Source organism: Chaetomium tenue (genome assembly GCF_020726465.1).
Source record: "Chaetomium tenue strain MPI-SDFR-AT-0079 chromosome Unknown F5144scaffold_1, whole genome shotgun sequence".
Taxonomy (NCBI): Eukaryota; Fungi; Ascomycota; class Sordariomycetes; order Sordariales; family Chaetomiaceae; genus Chaetomium; species Chaetomium tenue.
This window is the reverse complement of record NW_027117329.1, coordinates 6,324,299-6,340,250: the sequence shown is the minus strand read 5'-3', so window position 1 is coordinate 6,340,250 and position 15,952 is coordinate 6,324,299. Positions and strand designations below refer to the sequence as shown.

Here is a 15,952-nt window from a genome sequence, read left to right as displayed (position 1 = left end):
ATGGGAGGAGTATCCTTTTTGGGGGAGCTGAGAATCCCCAACGACAACCTCCCACACCCACTCCGCAACTCCGCCCACCCCCTCTGGCTCCCATCTTCGGGTCCGACCCATCCAAACCATTCCGCTCGTTCCCACTAATGCACCTCAAATCCCACCTCTGCCGGCCCCGGAAATCCCACATTGGTCCGACCCCGATGGGCGCCGTGGGCAACAGCGGTGGCATACGGCGACATGGAGGCCGTGTTGTGCTAATCCGGCAAGGCCTAGTGTTGATGAAGTTGAGATGAGTACTTCAGAGTCAAGCCCCCCGGGCTGTGTCTTCGGACGAACACGCCAAGTGCAGAAGAGACGAACACCCTTAACTCGCTTGTCATGGCTCTGCTTACAACTGCGTTTCCCGTCCTTGTGGCGGTGGCAATCGTCATTAGGCTTTTGCTCTCCGGCAGGAGGCCTAAAAGCCTACCCCCTGGCCCACCGACACTGCCCATTATCGGGAACCTTCATCAAGTATGCCTACTCCAGGAGTTGAGTCGTTGTTCAAGCCCGGTACTGATACTTTGTAGATGCCCACACGCGATGCGCACCTTCAGTTCGAGAAATGGGCGCGCGAGTATGGCCCTGTCTACAGCCTGATCCTCGGCACTAAAACACTCATCGTCCTCTCGAGCGACAAGGCCGTCAAAGACCTGCTAGACAAGAAGAGCAATATGTACTCCCACCGGCAAGAGATGTACATCGGGCAGACGCTGTGCAGCGGGGACCTCCGTGTCCTCATGATGGGATACGATGCGAGGTGGCGCATGTGCCGGAAGCTGGTCCACACACTACTCAACATCTCGGCTGCTAAGTCCTACGTTCCGTACCAATTACTCGAGAACAAGCAGATGCTGTACGAGATGATCACACAACCCGAGCGTTGCATGTACAACATCCGCCGGTACACCAACTCGTTGACGACTACCATGGTCTTTGGCTGGCGGTCGTCGGCGTACGAGGACGAGAAGATGATGCAGCTCTTCGAAGGCTTCTCCGAGTTTGCCGAGCTCAACCAAACCGGGTTGGCTGCCCTCGTCGACTTCTTCCCCTGGCTCCGCTACCTCCCCGACTTCCTGCTGCCAGTCCGCGCCAAGGCGAAGGAGCTGCACAGGAAGGAGAAGGCCTTGTACCTCGGACACTGGCTCAAGGCCAAGGAGGAGACCAAGGCGGGCACCATCATGCGCTGCTTCAGCGAGGACCTCGTCGGCGCCCAAAAGACAGAAGGCTTCTCAGACGACCAAGCCTGCTACATCACGGGCACGCTCCTCGAAGCGGGGTCCGACACCACCTCCAGCACGCTCTACGCCTTCGTCCAAGCCATGGTCCTCTACCCGGAGGTCCAGCAAAAGGCCCAAGCCGAGATCGACCGCGTCGTCGGCCCCACGCGCATGCCCACCATGGACGACGAGCCCAACCTCCAATACATCCGCGGCATCGTCAAGGAATCCCTGCGCTGGATGCCCACCACCATCATGGGCGCCGTCCCCCACGCCGCCACCCAAGACGACTGGTACGACGGCCACCTCATCCCCAAAAACGCCGGCGTCGTCAACAATGTCTGGGCCATCAACATGGACCCGGCCCGCCACCCGGACCCGCGCCGCTTCGACCCGGACCGCTACCGCGACGACCGCCAGAGCCTGGCCGACGCCGCCGCCAACCCGGACGCCGCGAAGCGCGACCAGTTCACCTTTGGCGCCGGCCGCCGCATCTGCCCGGGCATTCATGTCGCGGAGCGCAGTTTGTTTCTGGGCGTGGCGCGCATGCTGTGGGCGCTGGATATCAAGCCTGCCACGGATCCCGTGACGGGCAAGGTGGTGCTGCCGGACCAGGAGAAGCTCACGCAGGGGTTTGTGTGCCAGCCGGTGGAGTTTCCGGTGGCGATTACGCCGCGGTCGGAGGCGAGAAGGCAGATGGTCGTGGAGGAGTGGCTGGCGGCCGAGAGGGACTGTCTGGATCCGGTTACGAAGCAGTGGAGGGTGTCGCCTTTGGGGGAGGGGCGGGCGAGGAAGGGGTAGGGTTGGGGTTGTGGGGTTAGGGGGCGTGGTTAGGGGCGGTTATCAAGTAATGTTTTGTTCTTGTTTACCAACATCGCTTAGGCTGGGGATTGGAGGAGTGGGGGGGCAAGAGGATGATACCATGTTTGAGTTGCTACAAGTCATGCAAGATAGTTTGGGAGATGTTGACAGCATCGTTACCCACTTATAGTTCGAATTTGAACAGCTTTACAAATAATCCTATCTCAACGCCCGCAACGGTGAATGAAGTCGGAATCCAAGTGTCAATGCTCGAATTGTAGAAGAAATTAAAGGTTATCCAAAGGTCTACTGAAAAGGCTCCTTTCCCTCGACTTACATTTCCTTTGCTTGGTTTCGAATCTTCAAGTTTCCTTTTCCAAGCATTTCCACATTGGTTATTGTTTTTCTAGGTGTTTTTTTTTTCTTGGTTCTAAAATACTAAGTTGCCCTTCGCCTCCTGTTTTCCAATCGTTTTGTCATACTTTTTTTTGGAGTTTGTCCTTTTTTTGGCCCGACAGTGCCACCCTCAGCCACCAAAAGGGCCCCCGGACATCTGCTCGACCCGAATGGCGTTCAACGTCCCCACAATCCCCTGCCTTGATCTTACCCACAAGATGAACCCAGATAGCCGAGAATGGAGCCCCGTGGGGTAATGGCCTGGCAGATGGACCCGAGGGACCGGACGCGTGACATTCCTCCCACACTATCCTCCCACATCATCCCACATCGTCCTCCTACCATATCCACCCTCCCACATCTCCCGCGTCTCCCACATCTCCCACCACCACTCCGCCCTCCGATCGACAATTTGGGGAACCGCATTGCCCAAACTGAAACTGCCATACTCCAGAGCCGACCAGAGTAGAGACGAACCCCGTGTCCACTCGGCTACGAGGACGGCATGGAATATGGGAAAGGGTGGGCCGCATATCGTTAGCGTCAGGGGATGATGATAGTGCTGGGCCTGTGCTTGCCTCTCGACTTAGATACTCTAATTACACCGCCAGAAGACTCCAAAGCCCTCCAGGTGCCCGTGACGCTTGTACAGTGCAACTGGTCTAGCCGAATGTACCTGTTAAAGTTCTTACAGCGAAGAACAGTCAAGCCCCCGAGCCAGGAATCCCAAGCCCCCTACCGACAGCCATCATGACACGCACCACAACCGCCCTCGTCGTGCCTGAGCTCAACGGCAAGTTCGAGCTGCGGGAAGTCCAACTCAACGAAATGCAACCGGATGAAGTGTTGGTCGAGATCCACGCCTCAGGGCTCTGCCACACCGACCTGTCCTTCGCAACCGGTGTGCTCCCCTGTGAACCCAACGCCGTGCTCGGCCACGAAGGTGCGTGTGACACAACACCTCACCGACCTTAGCACCCCCACCCCAACCCCTTACCCTACCCCATAGCAAGCGAGTAACTAACCCCCCATCCGGACCCCACAGGCGCCGGCGTCGTCCTCGCCGCCGGATCCGCCGTGCAGCACGTCAGCGCAGGCGACAAAGTCCTCCTCTCCTTCTCGCACTGCGAGACCTGCGCGGCCTGCACCTCGGGCCACCCGGCCTACTGCCACGGCTTCAACGCGCGCAACTTTGGCGGCCGCCGGCCTGATGGCACGCCCTCGCTTTTTGCAGCCGCGTCGGGTGGAGGTGAGGGGAAGACCGGGAAAGGTTTGTTCAGCGCCTTCTTCGGGCAGTCCTCCTTTGCGAGGCACACGCTGGCGCATCGGTCGACGGTGGTGAGGGTGCCGCTGGAGACGGATCTGGCGTTGTATGCGCCGCTGGGGTGTGGCATGCAGACGGGCGCCGGGGCGATCCTGAACTCGCTGGGGGTCAAGCCGGGGAGTTCGGTGGCTGTGTTTGGGGTGGGGTCGGTTGGGATGGCGGCGGTGATGGCGGCGGCAAAGATTGCGGGGGCTGGGGTGGTGGTGGCGGTGGATTTGCAGCAGTCGAGGTTGGAGTTGGCTATGAAGCTGGGGGCGACGCATGCGGTGTTGGGGTCGGAGAAGGATGTCGTTGGGAGGATGAGGGAGATCTGCCCGCCACTTGGGGTAGACTATGCGGTGGATTGTACGGGGGTGCCGGCGGTGATCCGGACGATGATAGACTCGTTGGGGACGAGAGGACGGGGGGCGACGGTTGGGGCGCCCGGGTTTGGGAAGTGTGTGAGCGTGGATGTGATGGAGCATCTAACATACGGAAAGGAGTATGTTGGATGTGTGGAGGGGGATAGCTTACCGGAAAAGGTGAGTTGCTTCCGGTTGTTTATGGTTGCTCAACATGTTGACTTTGACAGTTCATTCCCTACCTGATGGACGTACACAAGAAGGGGCAGTTTCCTCTGGAGGAATTTGTCCGCTACTACGACTTTGAAGACCACGAGAAGGCCATAGAAGATACCCATTCCGGGAAGGTCATCAAGGCTGTTCTCAGATGGAAGCCATAGACTCAACAAAGGTTAATGGAAACGACGGTTCTACAAAATTCGTATTCATCCCAAGAACAGGGGGGGGATACCGTCCGAGCTTGTCTATGGTATTAAGGTGCTGGGCTCCTGAACCGGGGTTACGATATGAGCTAATCAGCCTTGCTCGACGCAGTGGTGAAACAGGACCCGGGCTTCAGTGTAAAGTACATACTATTCATAAGGTGAGATGTGCAGGGTGAGGTGAGGGCTAAATAGCATATGTAACGACGCTTTGGACCCCTCACTTTAAAGCAATTAACATGTACTTCCTGGGGTAGTATTAGAGATATTGGAACGATGAAGGCGGGGTGATCGCCCCGGCCGGGGCCACAACCCGGCAAGCCTTCCGTGGACGTGGCGCCTGCGTTCCATGTGGTAATAATTTCACATTTAAGCGACGGAACATCGCCAAGATGAGTGATATGTTCCCCCTCTGCTGTTGTATGATGTCTGGTCAGTGATACCGCTACCATGAAGACCCATGTCTTGGTTAAGCGTGCATGTATCTTCACCTTGATCGTGGTCCCCGGGGTGTTAGCGGACCAGCCAGGTAGCTCTCATGTTGATGACTTCCTTAATCCATTTATAAAAAACGATGTTGGCACCGGGTATGTTCCTGTATCTGTCAGCAGAAGCCTCGCCAGGCCTCCCGAGATCAACCATAGCTGTCTCCCCAACCTCGAGGATTCTTTCCAAAGGATCTGGACATTGACCAGGTTCTTGTACCAGGCCACGGAACGTGGCTTTGACAACTACCCCGCCGCCGTCGACTGGAACGGCCGGCTCTCCCCCTACAAACGCACGCTCGAGATCGAGCTGCGCAACGAACGCGGTAACTTCACCACGGCCTGCGCCTTCGACGACCCCATCCTCGACAACGCGACCGACAAGTGGTGGCATTGCACCTCCCCGGAATCCAACGCCCTCCCGCCGTTCCCCGTCGAAACCTACGTCCAGCTCAACCGCACGACAGGCTACCTCGCGGTCAACCAAACCTAGCATTGCAACGACTCGAGCACCGATCCAGAACCTCGGTAATCCCCCGCCCTTCTTTCTGTTTCCCGATCACTAGCAAAATACCAGCTAACCCCTATTTGGGGACGCAGCTACCGTGTGACCGCCAAGGGCAGCCTCCCAGACGGCCCGTCGAGACGGTTAGTTTGTGGTAGCAGCACAGCGGTGGCGCGGCATGTCATTTGCAACACGATGATCGCGCCGATATGGTGCGATGTGCTGTACGCGGCTGAGTGGTGCTCGCTGGATGGCGATCGTGAGGGGCGTGGGGCGCCGATAGACTTTTGGGCGTTAGAGGTGGAGGTGGAGAGCTTGGAGGAGAAGTGAGAAGAAGGGGGGAGTGGAAGGGGGGGAGGCGGTTAGGTGCGTGAGGTAGATTATCTTTTGGTGATTCCCTCTTTTTTTGTATTTCTCTTCGCAAGCTGCTCCTTGATGAATTGAGCAAACTAAGTTACCTAGGTATCTAGGAGTAAAGCCAAGGCGAAAGGCGAAAGAAACAACCCTTCATCTCCTAGACCCCATTTTGGCACCTACAGTTGGGCGACGGAGCGTCCTTAGTTGTTTGGCCTTACCGAGTCGGGCTCATCCGGGTACGGTACGCCTTCTACTCCGACCTCGCCCACCGTAATGCTCGACGACCCACTGCTCTGGTATCCTTCGGTGGCGAGGATCATGTAGTCGTGCGAACCCAGCTTCAGACCGCTCTTTGTCCAGGCATCGAAGTGCTAAGTCCCAAAAATGTCAGCTACGATTTATTTCATGGGGCTATGTTTTGACCTTGAAAGCAAAGGCGTGGTCTAGGGGGTGCGAATGGAAACAAGGGCTCGAAGGGGTGAAACAAAGTGAAAGTTGCTGCTCACAGCGCCAGTGCTGATCTGGCCGCCGACACGCTTGCCCTGACGGACGGACCAGAACTGCATAAATGTAGCCCTCCCCACGATCGAAGGCTGGTTGACACGCTGGGTCTGGTAGATATCGTAGGTGCCGCCATCGCTCTGGATGGTGCCCCTTCGTTGGGCCCCGCTGCTTGGATTGTACGAGCCATAGCTCTCGACGATGTAGTACTCGATCAGCGGATCCTTGGTCCAGCCGTAAAGGGCAAGGTACGAGTTGACGTTGGCCGCGTTCCACGTGCCGTTGTAGTGCACCGTCTTCGCTCCGCCGGGGTTCCAGCCCTTTCCGCCAACCCAGTTGCCGACGTTGTTCCACTGGCTGTTGTAACTTCCGTTGGCGAGGTTGTTGTAGGTGACGCTACCGCGGCCGTCGGACCAGAAGGAATAGAAGTAGCCGCTGTGGAAGCCGTTTCCTTCGGGTGATCCTGCTGCTATTCCCTGGCTGCCCTGGCCCGTAGGGTTGATCTTGCTACCCAGGTCGAACGACTTTCCAAAGAGCTGTTCGTCCAGGGGCACGGCGGCCGCGAGGACCGCGGTGAGTACGAGGGACTTGAGCATTATGACGGTGAATGTATGCCTGAAAAATGGCTGTGGGAGTTAGACGTAACGGAAGTAGTGAATTACGGCAGACTTTGCTCTTCTCTTATCATTTACTCTTTCGCCGCTAGGTTGATGGGCTTCATGGATGTGAATGATCCCTTCATCCGCGTGCGACCCACGAAGTATTTTGCGAATTAGCGCTCCAGTGACAGCTGCATTATCGAGTCACTTATAGCCTCCCAAGAAAGTAATTTCTATCCGCATCCAATCGTGGGACCTAATTCTTCCCTGGGCCATAATTCGCCATTCCGACTCCTAGAGCGATCATGTTGAGCGGTCAGAGCGCGGTCTCGGGAGTTGAACAATGGGCGACCTTCACTATTTTACCAGCGGCTAAACTATCCGATTGGGCTGGCTTCAGTTACTATTCTCGGCTCAAAGGCCCAAATCACAGATGAAAAGCCTCCGGATAAAGTACCTAGATATAGCGTGGGAGTTGGAGAGGTCTGGGGAAAGCCGAAAAGTCGGGATTTGATGTTCAGTCGGCTGTTGTCCTCCCTTGCCCTGTTGTGGTGTAACTCTAGATCCAGTGACAGCTCGCCAAAGGTAAAGGTCATAACGCGCTGTATGTACCGTAAAAAGGCAGAGCAAGGGGCGGAGTGCCAATGTGCAATGGGCAGGTACATGTATGTTACGTAAAATTAAGTGCAAACCAGCTTATAGGAGGCGAAGAGGATACGGGGGACCTAGGTCTTGGATGTTTTGCGGGAGACAGAAAAGAGTGGAAATAGTGTTCTCTCCCGAGTGACAGATGATGAGGCCACGTACAGTACAAGAGGAAGTAGGGGGTGTCGATCGAGGAAATGTTAGAAGAAGACGTCGGCGAGTAGTGTCCAACCGACAAACAGTTACTGATAGTATACCCTAGGTGGTATGGGCGTAGCTACCTACCTTGTCGTGTAATAATCTGTGCGCATGATTACATGCCCAGAGCGAAAAGAAGACAATCAAGAAAAAAGTGGTCAAGAGCACGGGTGGCAAGCACAGGGGGGTCTCTTTTTTTAACTGGAACTATCTAGACAACTATACTATCTCAGCAAAAGAAAAATGACTGTAAATGTTCATGGAGAAAAGCTTTATTGCACACAGAAGTTATCCAGAATCCTTTGTTGTTGTGGCAGGGGTTTAATACACCGGAGGTTGGGGCTGCTGACGAATACAGGAGAAGCAGCGAAGGCCCGTCGGATTTCCGAATCCCGGAGCTGAACATCGTTCCGGAGTATCTGGGGGCCGAATTCACAACAGGGCTGCGAAGTTGCCGAACCTAACCCCTACAGATTGCTGTCGTTTGCTGGGAACTCTTGAAGGTCGATGATTCTGATCTTTTTCCCGCTTAACATCACTTCTTTTGAGTTTTTTTCTGGGGCCCGACCATACCAGGTTCTTGGTCGCCATTATTATGGAGAAGCGGGTGGTGAGCCACTCGGCTCCTTACGGGCACGCGTGTATGAGCTGCTTTAAAGGCAAGTGTCGATGCATCCCACGCCAAGATGGCGATGGTTGTGAGAGGTAGGTAAGCTCTGCAAAAGCTACTTAGGTCACGACGTTCAGACTCTGGGACATTGGGTAGTAGGTGCTGAAATGCGACCTTTCCGTACAGATGCTACCGCCTCAAGAAACATTGCGTCCCTTCCAACCAGGTTCGCCGCCGCACGCTCCATCACGGGCCGGAATTAGACGGTCAAATTACGAGCCGAAGCAACAGCAAGGGTAACACGACAACCGAACCACGGCCCCGGGTTCAGGTTTCTGTCGGTTTAGAAGACCCCGAAAATTTCGAAAACGCCCTGCACCCATTCTTTGCCATGGGGTCCCCCGGGACTTCCGACTCAATAACACCGGAACCTTTGGGATCGTCACCGGGAACATGCCTCAACACGTTTCGCTCACTTATGCTTCCCCATTTCCCCTTCGTCCACCTCCCAGCTCATATGACCGCTCAGCAACTACATCTCCGCCGCCCGTTCCTATCCCAAGCCATTAGGTGCGTGGCATCATCGACAGCCCGCGAGAGGCGTGCTCGTGCGGCTGAGTTGAAACGCGTTTTTCACGAGATGGCCTTTTATCCGCAGCACCGGAACGGTCCGCTGTCGGACCCTGTGGAGAGTACATTGGACTTGTTGCTCGGCGTCTTGATCTATATTGCCTGGGGGTGGGACCATTCCCTCAGTATTCGTTTGACCATGCTGGCTATGTCTCTCATTGGTGAGATGGGGCTGCATATGGCGCATACCCCCTCGGACGCTGACCTGCTTGGGCTACTGAGCTCTGACGTCAACCTGGCCGGCGTCGGACACAGCCGCGGACACACGCTGGAGGAGTATGGCCTAGAATACCACCGTGCCCTCTTGGCTTGTTTTCTGCTCAGCGCCGCGGTATCGGCCTATTATGGCCAGCTAGACGCCCTGCGCTGGACACCGCAGCTGGAGCGCGCACTTGTCGCCATCAGTGACACCGATTCTCAGGGCGACCACGTCTTGGCTGTGCAGGTTCGCCTACAGCTCCTCAAAGATCGCGCCGCCCAAATGCTTGACCAGGGCCATAAACAAGACCATAACGCGGCGGAGATACTCCTGATAAAGTTCGAGGAGCTTCGCCCAGCAGCCGAGCAGCACCAGGGTAGGTTTCCCTTAAGCCTTCCAACCCCTCCAGCGATTCCCTTTAAGCCAATTAACAACCCACCCCCTCAGAAACCGGCTCCCCCCTCGCATCCCACCTCCACCACACCGAACTCGCCATCCACGAAGCCCTCGATGCCACCGCTCCCCTCCCAGCGCCAGTGACCGCTTGTCCTCCCCCAAGCGTCCAGCCTACCACCACTACCACGACGCCTCCACCGAACCTAACCCACCTCTGGAACGCGCTCCTGGCAATCCAATCTACCACCGCCGCCCTCCTCTCTCTCCCCACCTCCAGTCCGACCAGTCTCACCACTCCCACCACCACCACTCCCACTAACCCTCCCCCCTTCCGCGGCATCTCCTTCCCCCAATGGGCACAGCTAACCCGCTGCATTACCGCGCTGCACCGCTTCGAGGCACCTGACGTGCGTTGGCCCGATGGCGCCGCAAGGGAGGTTGTGGATTTGGTGGTGTTGTTAGACGAGGTTGTGGGGAGGTTAGAGGTGATGGCGAGGGAGGCGGGGGAGGTTGTTTCTGGGGGGGTGGGTGGTGTTGCTGATGAGGGGACGTTTATAAAGTTGGTTTTGGGGCTTAGGGGGTTTAGGGAGAGGGTTTTGAGGGAGAGGACGGGACGGGGGAAGGCTGGGGGTGCTGGGGCTGGGCGGGATGGTAGTGATGGTGCTGATGTTGGTGGCACGCAGGAGGAGGGGATGGTGTTGGCGCCGCAGAAGGGGTACTTTCGGAATTCGAGGTTTTGGCTGGATCAGATTTGGGATCGGGTTGACTCTTGAGTGACGGGATTTGGTCTCCCTATTGTTGGGGGGAGGAAACCGTACACGGAACTTCGTCAACCTCTGAAACTATAGATAAATTAAAGGAAAGCCAGCCAGGATACTTCCATTAGCATATTGGAGCGGGCAACCTTTCGGGCTGATCCAACTCCACGCTGGGCTCCTTTACCCTTGACTTCCGCCCTTTGACACGGAAAGCGAGTCCAGGACGGCTCAAAGTCTGACCGCCCTTGTGCCAGTGCTTCTCAACCCCCCGTCCAAAAGAACCCGACCCCCTATCTCAATAGTTATCTCGGTTCAATTCCGTTCTCGGAAACGGAATTCAGTCTCGGGGCCTCGAACGGTGTTAAACATGGCCGCCGGACACATATTTCGGGATGTTTGTAAGCACGTAAACGTCAACAAAGGAGGATGTTATACATATTTAGGGAATCTCCGTCTTGCACTTCCGATCTTCCTCAACCTGCCTAAGAAACGTCCTTCAAGCCAAAATGGTGCACATTTCCGCCCAGATCGAGATAAACGGATCTCCCGAGAAGGTCCGTGAGGTGGTACGTTCGCCTTGAACTCTCCGGTCATGCACTACGTTTGCCTCTAATGACACATAGTTGCTGGACTTTGGCCACTGGCCGGAATGGCTCACCATCGGTCTCTCAATGACCGTCGCTTCTCCAAACCACAAGCTTGGGCTGGAGCTTCAGCACGGCGACAGACTGCGCAGTGACTTCAAAGGCACCGTAGTCAAACCCAAAGTCCTGGTATGCAAGCTTCATGTGCCTTGCGTCAACCCTTGATTCCAAATACTAACCCATACCCAACAGGAAAACACTCCGATCAACTTCGAGTGGCGTGGTAGATTCGGTATCATTCTTCTTGTTGGTCACCGTCGCTTCTTCTTGAAAAAGAGCGAGACAATACCTGGTGGTACGACTTTGATGCAAAACGAGGATATCAAGGGCCTGTTAGCATTCTTGTTTAAGAAGAATGAAGGCCATGGCAAGGATGCGAGGGAAGCCATGACCAAGTTCACTGAGCAGCTTAAGGCGAGGGTTGAGTCGTTGTAGTAATTTGTGGCCGTTGGTTCTGTAAAGTGTGGTCTGCTTGTGGTCGTGGTAATATCATTGAAGGTGCTAGCAAATAATAATAGAACTTGAAATTGAAGATACAAACAGCGAACACTTTCGAGTTATGGTAAAACACAGGATGTCTGCTACCAGGTGCAGCCAGCAACAACGGCATTGGTGCGAATCCCTACAGAACAGCTTCAGGCTGAAAAGGGGGCAAATAACGGCTCTTACGGCTGTTCGGACAATTCCTCAATCTTGCATACAGGTACAGACCTGGCTCCCTAGATAGGTCCTCGGCCTCAACTCCGACAGTGGTTGACCCGGCCCGGCGTGGAAGTGGGGCCGAGAGACGGAATTCAATTCCGTTCCCGGCATCGATTAGGCCGAATACAATTCCGCGCCGGGTTCCGGGCCAAATCCCGATGCTTGTCTGGAAGATGCAAATTATTGATCGGAGAGTATTGACAGAGATGGTACGTGGGTCAATTTCGAGTTTGGAAATCAGAGGAGGTGAATGGATCACTAGAGGCTTAATATCATCTTGCGTTGCCCTACTTCCTCCGGGACACTGATTCTGCTTCTGATTGTATGGTTGAGTTAGTATTAGTTGCCCTTTCGGGTTAAACCCGCCGGGCGGAATAAATTGTTTGTTTGTTTGTTTGTTTGTTTGTATACGCTCAGAGTGCTGCAAGACATACAACCGAGGCTCCAACATCAAACCGTGCATCTCAACACCATGACTGTGGCACCTACCGATCGAGACGCCGACACGCCGCAGAGCTCAGAGGTTTCCGACGGAACTCTCGGAATCGTCAAGGACACGGAGAAAAACGACCCGGATCTAACGACAGAAGGCTCTCGTGAATATCCCACGGGCATCGCGCGGGCCTTGATTATTGGGCCCGTCACCTTAACCTACTTCCTTTTCTTTCTGGATCTAGCCGTTCTGTCCACCGCCACCCCGGCCATCACCTCCGAGTTCAACTCTTTGGTTGATGTCGGGTGGTAAGTCACAATCCTTGAACTCTCTCTCCCCCACGGTTTGCTAATATCCGCTTCTTCCTTTATTTAGGTATGGTGGTGCCTACCAGCTAGGCAGCTCAGCCTTCCAACCCCTGACAGGCAAGATCTTCCGATACTTCTCCATCAAAGTCAATCTGCCACGCACACCCCGCACCGAACAAGACACACAGGTTCTAACACTACCACAGTGGTCCTTCCTGGCATTCTTCTTCGTCTTTGAAGTCGGATCCCTTCTGTGCGGCGCCGCCCAGAACTCGGCCATGTTTATCATCGGCAGGGCCATTGCCGGCGTGGGGTCCTCGGGCATATCGAACGGCGCCCTCACCATCATCTCGGCTGTTCTGCCACCGCGGGAGCAAGCCAGGTTTCTGGGCGTCAACATGGGTCTCGGGCAACTAGGCCTGGCGCTGGGCCCGATCATAGGCGGCTTGTTTACCGAGTATGTTTCGTGGCGCTGGTGTAAGTGATGACCTTTGCGGTTATTTTGGTTGTTGGGCTGACGATTTGCTCAACAGGCTTTTACATTAACCTCCCCGTGGGTGGCGTTGTTGCTATCCTACTGCTCCTCTTCCGTATCCCCGAGCACGAGACCAAGCCCCCGGCGCGAGAAGTCCTCAGTACCGCTATCAAGTCGCTTGATCTCCCGGGCTTCATGCTCATCAGCCCTGCCGCCGTGATGTTTCTGCTCGGCTTGCAATACGGTGGCAACCAGTTTGCCTGGAACAGCTCCGTGGTCATTGGTCTTTTGGTCGGTGCCGCAGCCATGTTTGTGCTGTTCCTTTTCTGGGAGCGCCGCCAGGGGGACGACGCCATGGTACCGTTTGCCATGATGACCCATCGCATTATTTGGTCCGCGGCGGGGAACATGTTCTTTCTCATGGCTAGCATCCTCGTCGCCGATTTCTACCTCGCAATTTACTTCCAGGCTGTGCACGACGACCCACCCTTGATGAGCGGCGTCCATATGCTTCCCACCACGTTGGGGATTGTTTTGTTTACGATGGTATCGGGCACAATGAGTCAGTTCTCCGCGTCCCTCTTTTGGTATCATCCACTACCTAGCTAACCTGTACGTTATTTTAGTCGAGATGTTCGGTTATTACCTCCCCTGGGTTGTCAGCGGTGGCGCATTATCGGCCATCGGTTACGGGCTGCTATCTCTCCTAAGCCCTACCACTACCGTCGCAAACTGGATCGGATACCAAGTCTTGTACGGAGTCGGTGGTGGCTGTATGGCCGCAGGAGTAAGCGCCCCTTTTGCACAACTAACACCACCCCTCTCAGCACCTTACCTAGGTACCCACCGACCATACTAACAACCAACCTCAACCCGCCAGGCCTACATCGCAATCCAAAACCTCGTCCCTACCCCCCAAATCCCCACCGCCATGTCCATCATCATCTTCAGCCAAAACATGGGCGGCGCCATCTCCCTCGTCGCCGCCAACGCCATATTCAGCAACACCCTCCGGTCGCAGCTCCAGGAACGGCTCCCGATAACCGGCATCGCCCCGGACGTCATCATCAACTCGGGCGTGCGCTCCGTGCGCGAGCTCGTTCCGGGCGGCGCGCTGCTGGCTGCCGTGCTGCAGGCCTACAGCAACAGCGCCGATACGGTCATGTACCTTGGTGTTGCGGTGAGTGTGGCGGCGTTTGCGTTTGCGTGGGGCTTGGGCTGGAAGGATATCCACGTGGCGAGGAATTTGAATGCTATCAAGGCTGTGGGGTAGGAGGATGAGAAGGTAGACTCAACCCCTGTTAAATAGGGGTGGTGCTGGTGGGTGATTCGTTTTTTTGAGTCGCTGTGGCTTTGATGGGTTAACGCGGGTTGCTCTCATACTATCCCACGTCATCGTAAAAAGCATTGTTCAGGGTCAGACATACTGCTGGGGTGGTTGGGGTTCTGGTCAGGGGTCAAAGATTGTCTTGTATCCGTTTCTGTTGTTTCTTGCTTCACCAACTATTTAGGTAGGTACCTATCTTTGCATTAGAACGGATGGACTTGCGTTAACTAGATTTATGTCTACTGTGTAGTTGCTCTGTAGTCAACAAGTTGGCATGGTACTCCAATACATTGCGAAGACATACATGACCAATCACCCACATTTCGGCATTGTTCCCGACACGCCGTTGCTGTCGGAATGAATACCACCCGTCTGACCGCCAGTGGAGACAGCCTCGAAAACCAGGCAATAGGAGACGAGACACAGATATCGAGGGTGGTTCCATCCTTTTGGCCCCACGATGTCAGACTGTCGATCATGGCAGGGACGCTGCCTCGCAGGGGTCATGTTCTCCAGAGACGCCTTGTCGCAGGGTGCTGTGCCGCTCACATGCATGTGCTAGCCAGCTAGCCTTGTCATTAAGCGCGCTGCTGGCGACTGGGGTTAGCGGCGGCCCCTTAAATATTGTTGGATGTCGCATTCGGGTTTCTTCTTGACGCATCTTCCGTCCATTTACACTTACTTTAGGTGCTTAGGTATTCCGTCAAGACAGTTGAGCGGTCCGGCCAGGCAACTAGCAATGGATCGCCGTCAACACGCCTTGGAAACCTACGGAACGGATCCCGAGACAAATCGATTCTCGGGCATCGAAGTCGTCAACAATACTCCCGAGAAATACTACGTCAGTCCCGAGTATGATCAGAAGTTTCCAGCCAGCGAGAGACCTCCAAGTGCACCTAAAAACAAAATATGCGGTCTCTCAAGGCCTATCTTCTTCTTAACCATTGCGTTATCGGCCCTCGCCATCCTCGTGGTCGGGCTAGGCGCGGGGTTGGGCGTAGCATTAAGCAAGGTGCAGGCCAGCCCGAGCAACATGAATGCTGATGATGGTAAGCTTTGACGAAGTCGAAGGCACCTAACGAGTAACATGCCTTTGACGCCGATACTAACCTCCCAATTACCAGGGAATGCCAACGCCCCAAGGGTCGACCCCTTAACTTTGTCATCTGCAGTGGACACATCGGCATCATCACCAACCTCAACCCCAGCCACCACCTCAACCGACACCACTGCCACCACCACCTCCAGCTCCACATCCTCCTCCCGCCCCAAACCATCCAACATCTGCCCCAGCGCCGACAACAGCGTCATCAAAGGCACGGTGGGCGACGTGCGGTACCGCGTGGCGTGCGATTCGGACTTCACCGGCAGCGGCAAGGAGACGCTGGCCTCCTTCTTCGCCGAGACGTGGGACAACTGCCTGAAGCTCTGCAACACCATGAATTACTTCCAGGAGCGCACAGACGTTGGGTGCACCTGGAACGTGGCCGGCACGGGCCAGCAGACGCCCGGGACGTGCTGGTGCCTTGGCGGCGCGGACAAGGAGCTGGTGGCGAACGTGGGGAACGTGGCTGCCGTGCCGTTGTGAGGTTCGAGGATTTCTTCTTTTTCTCGTAATGATTATTATTCTTCTTCTTTTTGCC

At 55.5% G+C, this 15,952-nt stretch overlaps 8 protein-coding genes across 8 annotated transcripts; 7 read left to right on the top strand and 1 right to left on the bottom strand.

The window, feature by feature from the left end:
• Nucleotides 1–372: 372 nt before the first annotated feature.
• On the top strand, nucleotides 373–2,054 carry F5144DRAFT_477934 (cytochrome P450; the record flags this gene model as incomplete). The annotated part of the gene is made up of 2 exons (XM_066785075.1): nucleotides 373–507; nucleotides 564–2,054. 2 exons carry the CDS (start codon nucleotides 373–375, stop codon nucleotides 2,052–2,054), a joined length of 1,626 nt encoding a protein of 541 aa, XP_066649641.1.
• A 1,146-nt stretch (nucleotides 2,055–3,200) lies between these two features.
• F5144DRAFT_598737 (chaperonin 10-like protein) lies at nucleotides 3,201–4,495 on the top strand (the record flags this gene model as incomplete). Its single annotated transcript, XM_066790970.1, has 3 exons — nucleotides 3,201–3,393; nucleotides 3,496–4,295; nucleotides 4,346–4,495. 3 exons carry the CDS (start codon nucleotides 3,201–3,203, stop codon nucleotides 4,493–4,495), a joined length of 1,143 nt encoding a protein of 380 aa, XP_066649640.1.
• Nucleotides 4,496–4,987: 492 nt separating this feature from the next.
• F5144DRAFT_544273 (uncharacterized protein) lies at nucleotides 4,988–5,857 on the top strand (the record flags this gene model as incomplete). Its single annotated transcript, XM_066787289.1, has 2 exons — nucleotides 4,988–5,500; nucleotides 5,600–5,857. 2 exons carry the CDS (start codon nucleotides 4,988–4,990, stop codon nucleotides 5,855–5,857), a joined length of 771 nt encoding a protein of 256 aa, XP_066649639.1.
• Nucleotides 5,858–6,084: 227 nt separating this feature from the next.
• F5144DRAFT_479869 (concanavalin A-like lectin/glucanase domain-containing protein) lies at nucleotides 6,085–6,981 on the bottom strand (the record flags this gene model as incomplete). Its single annotated transcript, XM_066785195.1, has 2 exons — nucleotides 6,085–6,255; nucleotides 6,436–6,981. The coding sequence occupies 2 exons, from the start codon at nucleotides 6,979–6,981 to the stop codon at nucleotides 6,085–6,087; spliced, it is 717 nt and encodes a 238-aa protein (XP_066649638.1).
• A 1,441-nt stretch (nucleotides 6,982–8,422) lies between these two features.
• On the top strand, nucleotides 8,423–10,595 carry F5144DRAFT_639250 (uncharacterized protein; the record flags this gene model as incomplete). Its single annotated transcript, XM_066792707.1, has 3 exons — nucleotides 8,423–8,532; nucleotides 8,624–9,642; nucleotides 9,714–10,595. 3 exons carry the CDS (start codon nucleotides 8,423–8,425, stop codon nucleotides 10,433–10,435), a joined length of 1,851 nt encoding a protein of 616 aa, XP_066649637.1. The 3' UTR covers nucleotides 10,436–10,595.
• Nucleotides 10,596–10,793: 198 nt separating this feature from the next.
• F5144DRAFT_609114 (uncharacterized protein) lies at nucleotides 10,794–11,499 on the top strand (the record flags this gene model as incomplete). Its single annotated transcript, XM_066791616.1, has 3 exons — nucleotides 10,794–10,986; nucleotides 11,044–11,193; nucleotides 11,257–11,499. Exons 1-3 carry the CDS (start codon nucleotides 10,927–10,929, stop codon nucleotides 11,497–11,499), a joined length of 453 nt encoding a protein of 150 aa, XP_066649636.1. The 5' UTR covers nucleotides 10,794–10,926.
• A 739-nt stretch (nucleotides 11,500–12,238) lies between these two features.
• Nucleotides 12,239–14,255, top strand: F5144DRAFT_544269 (major facilitator superfamily-domain-containing protein; the record flags this gene model as incomplete). The annotated part of the gene is made up of 6 exons (XM_066787288.1): nucleotides 12,239–12,507; nucleotides 12,575–12,653; nucleotides 12,714–12,984; nucleotides 13,041–13,544; nucleotides 13,609–13,769; nucleotides 13,863–14,255. 6 exons carry the CDS (start codon nucleotides 12,239–12,241, stop codon nucleotides 14,253–14,255), a joined length of 1,677 nt encoding a protein of 558 aa, XP_066649635.1.
• A 793-nt stretch (nucleotides 14,256–15,048) lies between these two features.
• Nucleotides 15,049–15,897, top strand: F5144DRAFT_544268 (uncharacterized protein; the record flags this gene model as incomplete). The annotated part of the gene is made up of 2 exons (XM_066787287.1): nucleotides 15,049–15,358; nucleotides 15,434–15,897. 2 exons carry the CDS (start codon nucleotides 15,049–15,051, stop codon nucleotides 15,895–15,897), a joined length of 774 nt encoding a protein of 257 aa, XP_066649634.1.
• Between the last annotated feature and the right edge of the window lie 55 nt (nucleotides 15,898–15,952).